Below are 6,745 nucleotides of genomic sequence, written 5' to 3'. Positions count from 1 at the left end.
TTATACCCACAAATTTGGGAAAAAACACGGAAATCACGAATTTTGTCGAAATGCAAAAAAAAGTTCGTTTAGTTCAAATTTTATTATTTCATGCCATCATTTTTTTTAAAAATAATTTTCAACATAATGCCTGAAATTTTGGTAAAATTTCAAAGCACCTGCGCGAAAAATTGATCTGTCAATTTCTTCAATCTTGACAGTGTAAACATCGACGTGCCCGAAGATTATGAACCATACTCCTGTGTTAAAAGATAGGAATTATGGTTCACAATCTTCGGGCACGTCGATTTCATTCATGCCTCTGTCCATCAGTTTTCTCTGTGCTACTTTCGAGTAAACATCCCACTCCCTGTTTTCGTGCAAAAATCTCTCGTTTTCACGTGAATTTCGTGCCCAGGAACCCATCGTGAGTGCCCCGTGATAGCGTGCGTGTGCCGAAGATGTCGCTGAGTCGTCTGTGGTCGGTGCGAAAGGGCCTCAAAGTTGTGGCCACGGTGGCGCAGCAGAGTCGATGGATACGCTCGAGTGCCTCCCTCGGAGACAAGCTGGCCACGAAGAATGTCCAGAAGCACGATTGGAATCGTGCCGTGAGTGAGGCTGAGAAGATTGTGGGCTACCCCACGTCCTTCCTCAGTCTCCGGTGGCTCCTTAGCGATGAAATTGCCAATGTAGCCCTGCACCTACGGAAGCTCGTCGGTAGCAACCATCCCCTCCTGAAGACGGCCAAGTGAGTCAGGTGAAAGTCGATGCGTGCCATTTGCATACCATCATCTCTCTTTTTTCGTGACAGGAATCTCCTCTACAATGGCAAGAATAACATGCAGGCCTGGGGGCTCATTGTCCTGCTCGTCTCCAAGGCAGCTGGGCATGCTGAAAGTATCCCGGATATGGAGCAGGATAAATCAGCTGGGGTTCTGCACTCCCAGAGGGGTCTTGCTGAGGTCACGGAGATGATTCGCATCTCGCACCTCGTGCACCAGGGGCTGGTGAATCTGCAACCACTCACCGTGGCTGGGAGTGATCTCAACATCAATCACAGCGATATGACCTTTGGGAATAAGATTGCTCTTCTCAGTGGGGACTACCTTCTGTCCAATTCCTGCTCTGAACTTGCAAGTCTCAGGTAAAGAATCCTCATGCTCAGCTAAAAAGAATCTTCCACCTGATTCGCAAGGATTTGTATTTTAAGTGGTATCGTTTTCACAGCTTTCTCGCATATTGTTGAATTGACTACACTGTTAGAAATGGTTTTGGTGAAATTATAGCAAAAATGTGGTAAACGTGGTAAAGTTGGTAATTCATCAAGAAAGTTTGCGAAGAAAGTATTTTTTGGTTTTTTTACATGAAAAAAATTATTTTAAAAAAGAATAAATAAAAATTTGTTCGTAATTGCCTTTGGGTATCGCGAAAAAAAAGTAAAAAAAAAGGTTTTTTTTAAATAAACTTAATAAATTTATAAATAAAAATAAATAAATAAAATAATAAAAAAATAAAAATAAATAAATGGAATCGAATTTATCAAAAAAATGAATATTTCAAATATTAAAATCTTAAATAATTTCTATATTACTTAAAAGATAATTTATACTAAATAATTATTCGAGAACGTATAAAATTATGTTTGACTGCGAAAATCCGAATAATGATACCTAAATGTATAAAAAAGTTATTAAATTACACTTTATATTTTTTATACGCTATAATTATTTGTCATGAAATTCTTGTTGACATTTACCCGGCTGACAAGTTTATTAAGTTATTTTTACAATCTAATTTTTTTCTACAACTTTTGTGGATATTTTTCACATAAAATACTATTTTTTTTAGCAAAAGAAAATCACTGAAAACTTTTTTTTTTTTAGGAAAACAAACAAAAAGATGAAGAATTATTATTTTATATATTAAGAAGCTTGAATCCTGTCTAACCGGACAAGGATTTGTAATTCACAAAATTCTATCTTTATTGGAAAGTTCATTTAATTACCTTTCAATCCTTTCGATAAATCCTTGTTTAACCCAATTTTTTAAAATGAATAAAATTGTTGCAATTTATTCTAAAACCTCATAATCACTTGGGTCAGCCGGGTAAACTTTTTCTAAACCACAAAACTATTTATTACACGTCGAGTAAAAAAATCAATTTTAATTTATTTTTCTTTTCGGCATTAGTATGGATTACAGTTTTATCCATTTTAAGCATTATTAACTTCTCCACCTGCCACAAATTTATGTTGTTGTTTTTTGCGAATTTTATTGCAAAATGAATCACTTGTTCTCTTTCCAATAATCTTTTATGTTTTAGTTCTTCTTCATTTTAACTTCTCGCACAGAGACAACAAAATAATTTTTACGATCAATTTTGATTTTTTTTTTATACTACCCCCATTAAGAATGAAGAATCCCCATAAAATTAATTGCCATGTGGAAATTTTCGCGCTAATCAAAAAAATGATTTTATTCACCGTCCCCTCTATTCGTCTTCCTGTGTATTTGATACAGGAATCAGGAAGTTATTGAACTCATCTCGTCGGCTGTGCGTGATCTCACTGAATCTGAATTCATTGGGGATCGTGATCAGCAGAATAAGCCGTTGCCGTCGAAGCCACGGCAATTGCGGAATCGCACAACGGATGCCACGGATGATTTTGATTTCAACGATGTGGCACTCCCGTTGGATACGGATGAGGCAATTGGGGATCCAGAGCGTGAGTGGGCTGTCAGGCATATTCTGAGTGCTGGCAGTCTCCTTGGGAAGAGTTGCCAGGGTGCACTGAAGCTTGCGGGGCAACCCAAGGAGCTCCAGCACCAGGGCTACCTCTTCGGGAAGCATCTAGCACTTGCCTGGCAGGCTTGTCTCGATCTCGAACCCTTCCAGACCACCACGTTGCCATTGGGTAGGTCAATGGAGGATTTTCTTTCCTTAATCTGAGCAGAAAAAGTTTTAAAGGGGTTTTCTTTGTTGCTTTTTGTGTTTTAGGTACAACATTTAGTCTGGTTTCGGCGCCGGTTCTCTTCCACTTGGAGTACGATCCAAGTTTGTATGAGGAGATGCTGAAGGGCCGGGATAACGTCGAGGCGATTGACTATGCCAAAGTCCATGCAGCCGTCATCAAGGGTCCCGGACTCGAGAAGACGCGTGATCTACAGAGGAAGCACAGCTTGGCGGCTCTCAAAGTTCTCGATGAACTACCCTCGTCTGATGCCCGGACAGCCCTGCAGAATATCATTCTCGCCATGCAGGATTTGTAGCATTGGGAGATGCCCCTCTGGAGCTGTTTTCCGTCCAAATTGTGAGGGCATTCGTGTGCTCCCAAATTGAATGCAAAAATTTAGATTTTAGGGGTGAATGGTGCTCTTCATTGTTAAATCTTCCTCTTTTTTTTTTATTGTCCTTTTTACATATTTTGTAGAGTTATTGCTATTTATGAAAGAAAAAAAACATACTCATTGGGAAATTCTGCTCTTTACGCAGCTTTAAGATCCAGTGTTGGAGTTTCTGTATAGATAAAAAAAATTGTTGAGATATATTTACATTAACACGTTGTTCCCCATCACACTCTGTAGAATAATTTTTTATTAAAAATTTTGTACGTAGAATATGGATTTTTTATTTTTTATTAGTTGGTGTTCCACTTTGTGGCCAACACAAAGTATTGTAATCGTCGGAAAAACTGATCACCTCAGATCGGGCTCAAACTTGGTATGAGCACGTTTTAGACAACCCACATTTAAAAAAATGGTGGTAGAAAATTTTTGTTCCGGACGGCCTGCCGGTGGTCCAAACGGTAACAGATAGAGACTTCCGGTTTGAAGTTTTATATAGAAATGTGGGTGTAATTTTTCATTTTTTCGCATTTTCAAAATCCAAGATGGCCGCTGTCCGCCATTTTGAAATACCGTCAACCACTTCTCTTATAGCTAGAGGTCTGAAATTTTAGTATGTTGTAGAGCTCAGTGAGACGTTTTCATCGATATTCATACTTCAAAATCGGTCAAGCGGTTTAGCAAATATGGCGGTCTAAAGCAAAAAGGGTTTTTTCGATATAACTCGAGAACGGCTTGACCGATTTTGACCATCTTGGTATCAAATGAAAGGTTTCAAGAAGCCCTACAACTGTCTAGAACATTCCAATTTCCAAAAACATCCGCAAGAGGCGCTAAAATCAAAAACAAAAATTGCCTAACTTTAAGGGGCAATATCTCCGAATATCTGTTATCGTTTTTCTTTAAATTTAGATATGTTGTAGCAGGACTAATAATCTTGCACCAGTCCGAAAATGAAGAAAATCTATGTCGCCGTTTAGAAGATATAGCCATTTGAAAAATTCTTGAATTCGAAAACTTCTAAGAGCGATATCTCTTGAACGGCTTGTCCGATTTTGATCAACTTGGTATCAAATTAATGGTTTTGCAATTCTCTACAACTTTCTAGAACATCAGAAACCTTTATAACCATTCCTTCGGGACGAAAAATACGAAAAACTGTTTTGGTAAAACACAAAGCCGCCATTTTGTGTTCTGGAGATGATCTTGAAAATTATTGTTTATGTCAATTTATAGCCTGTTTTAATACCTTTCCAAAACTATTTAAGAAATTTCTGTAGCTCATGTACAGAGTACAACCTGAGATATAACAATTTTTATGCATCAAATTACTGAATTCCACAAAAAAATCAACTTTTCCTACTAATAATACTACTCACAAATAAAATTACAACGCATAATAAAACTTCTACACGTTGTGGAACACCAACTCTTATAACTGGACGCGTTATGATTGACTTTCTAATTCATTTCTTAGTTCGGAGGCTTCTAAGTTCTTCATTTTGTGCTTTACAGTATGCATTTCCTACTCTTGAAATAAAAATTTTGTACGAGAAGTCTTTCCAAGGAATTTTTAAGGATGAAAGAAAATAGGAAATAACGTTCCTCAAGTCAGAAAAAAAATCTTGAAAAATCTCTTAAATCCTTTCTTTATTAATTAACTAGATATTCAGATTCTTCAGATATTGGTGAGATCTTCACTACTGGATGAGCTACTCATTGTAACGGAGATTTCCTGAGATTCAGCACAATGTCGGGATTGGATGTGACGCTGTAGATCCCTCCGTCGGACGAGAACTTTATCACAGATGTGGCATTTGTAGACGGAATTTGCCTGAGAATGGAGCCTGACGTGCTTATTGAGATTACTCGGATCCCCAAAGGGGCGTAGGCAGAATTTGCATTTGAGTGGCTTGAAGCCCGTGTGCGTCCTGATGTGAATCTTAAGGCCGTACTTCCGGGAATAGAGCTTCCCGCAGTAGACGCAAATGTGACCCGCTTTTGAGGATCCCATGTTGCTGACAATTGTCTCAAGGTGGGCTGCTGCTGCTGCTGCCGAGGGAGGTGGGGAAGGTGGCTCCAAGCGTGGGGAGGATGGGACTGGACGAAAAGCTGAGAATCTCCCTGTGGTTGATGTATCTGTGGCCGTGGGAAGGGGTGTTTTGGCAGGAGGTGAAGGTGGGGAAGATCGAAAGCTGGAGGTGAGGATGAAGTTGAGGCGATTCCACAGAATATCCACTGGATGCTTTTCGCAAAATGTTGCCAGGTGAATCTTCAGTGGGTTTGGATCCTCAAAGACACGCTCACAAATGTGGCAGGTGTAGCGATTTTGACCTGAAGCACAATAAAGAAGATTTTTAAATTATTTTCCATGAATTTAGGAATTTATTTGAAAAGAAAGGATCTCTACCTTGAATGCTAATGGGAGACAAGAAGGGGATTTGCATAAATGCCAAGATTTCCTCGGAAAACCACAACTGAAGATCTTCCCCTTGACTGATGTTCTTGGTTGTGCGCAGATTAACACAACTACCCCCATCCGTGAGTTCAAGAACAATATTGCTGCTGTGAACATCCTTCGCAGGCTGCAACATCCGAATCCATCCACCTGAGCTGGTCAGGGATTTATCCGTGGGCTGGAGGTGCCCTTTTGATGCCACAACATCAAAACTCGTCGTCTTCACGTCGAAATTGGGCGCTTGGATGATACTGAATGATTTAGATGTACAATTCCTCGGTACAAAATGTCCCGCCTTAACGGCATTTCCACCCCCCACGCGTGATCTTCCGGGAAAAGTGGAAAATCTGTAGCACTTTTCCTCACACGGAGACACTGACTTTACAACATGATGCGGAATTATTGGAAACATTTCGCGGAGGCGCTCAAAATACTTCTGACCTCCTCACAGGAGCATCCCTTGCCTTTATACAGCACAACCCCTCACTCACTCGCAGGAAGCAGCCCTGATTTTTTCATCATCATCCCTCTATCGCAGATCTCGGAACAAGTGGTAAAAATCTCACGGAATTCCCGTGAATGCAGCAAGTGGTTTTACGGTGACCCGCAAATGGAAACAGCATCCCTCACCACCCCTCTGTATGCCGCGCACAAATCTCCTGCCTTCATAATAGTCATTTAATTGCGAAACCACATAGACAAGTCCGGGAGAGAGAGAGGAGGGGGACACGTCCTGATCGCATTCTCAAAAGTGCACTCCGCGCGGACCCGGGCAAGGAGGCTGCGCCATGTGCAATGGATCCCACGGCTTGTGCACCAGAGAGGGTTTACTTGTGCCGGGACTTGATGCTCGTGGCGGAATCACCGGCTGTGCCAATGCACAGAGGGTGACACGGTGGCTATGAGGTGAAGAAATCAAATAGGGGTGGACAAGTTCTGCCTTTTCCTACATCTTAACTTTTT

At 40.4% G+C, this 6,745-nt stretch overlaps 2 protein-coding genes across 2 annotated transcripts; one reads left to right on the top strand and one right to left on the bottom strand.

Moving 5' to 3' along the window:
* The first annotated feature begins 192 nt into the window (after window positions 1-192).
* On the top strand, window positions 193-3,597 carry LOC129794007 (all trans-polyprenyl-diphosphate synthase PDSS2). Its single transcript, XM_055834577.1, has 4 exons — window positions 193-727; window positions 791-1,123; window positions 2,500-2,894; window positions 2,978-3,597. Exons 1-4 carry the CDS (start codon window positions 441-443, stop codon window positions 3,247-3,249), a joined length of 1,287 nt encoding a protein of 428 aa, XP_055690552.1. The 5' UTR covers window positions 193-440; the 3' UTR covers window positions 3,250-3,597.
* A 1,405-nt stretch (window positions 3,598-5,002) lies between these two features.
* On the bottom strand, window positions 5,003-6,194 carry LOC129794282 (zinc finger protein 77). Its single transcript, XM_055835067.1, has 2 exons — window positions 5,735-6,194; window positions 5,003-5,658 (listed from the first exon to the last, which is right to left on the bottom strand). Exons 1-2 carry the CDS (start codon window positions 6,192-6,194, stop codon window positions 5,003-5,005), a joined length of 1,116 nt encoding a protein of 371 aa, XP_055691042.1.
* Between the last annotated feature and the right edge of the window lie 551 nt (window positions 6,195-6,745).

The sequence above is a fragment of the Lutzomyia longipalpis genome, chromosome 3 (genome assembly GCF_024334085.1).
Source record: "Lutzomyia longipalpis isolate SR_M1_2022 chromosome 3, ASM2433408v1".
In the NCBI taxonomy this organism is placed as follows: Eukaryota; Metazoa; Arthropoda; class Insecta; order Diptera; family Psychodidae; genus Lutzomyia; species Lutzomyia longipalpis.
Note: the sequence above shows the minus strand (reverse complement) of the source record. Positions and strands in the feature narration are given on the sequence as shown.

What these genes read in the sequence shown, in the direction of transcription:
- LOC129794007 (XM_055834577.1), top strand. Translation starts at nt 441, where the DNA reads ATGTCGCTGAGTCGTCTGTGGTCGGTGCGAAAGGGCCTCAAAGTTGTG. An exon ending in TCTGAACTTGCAAGTCTCAG is followed by an intron (nt 1,124 to 2,499) that starts GTAAAGAATCCT and finishes TATTTGATACAG; the next exon opens with GAATCAGGAAGTTATTGAAC. An exon ending in GACCACCACGTTGCCATTGG is followed by an intron (nt 2,895 to 2,977) that starts GTAGGTCAATGG and finishes TTTGTGTTTTAG; the next exon opens with GTACAACATTTAGTCTGGTT.
- LOC129794282 (XM_055835067.1), bottom strand. Translation starts at nt 6,194, where the DNA reads ATGTTTCCAATAATTCCGCATCATGTTGTAAAGTCAGTGTCTCCGTGT. An exon ending in GTCTCCCATTAGCATTCAAG is followed by an intron (nt 5,659 to 5,734) that starts GTAGAGATCCTT and finishes ATTGTGCTTCAG; the next exon opens with GTCAAAATCGCTACACCTGC.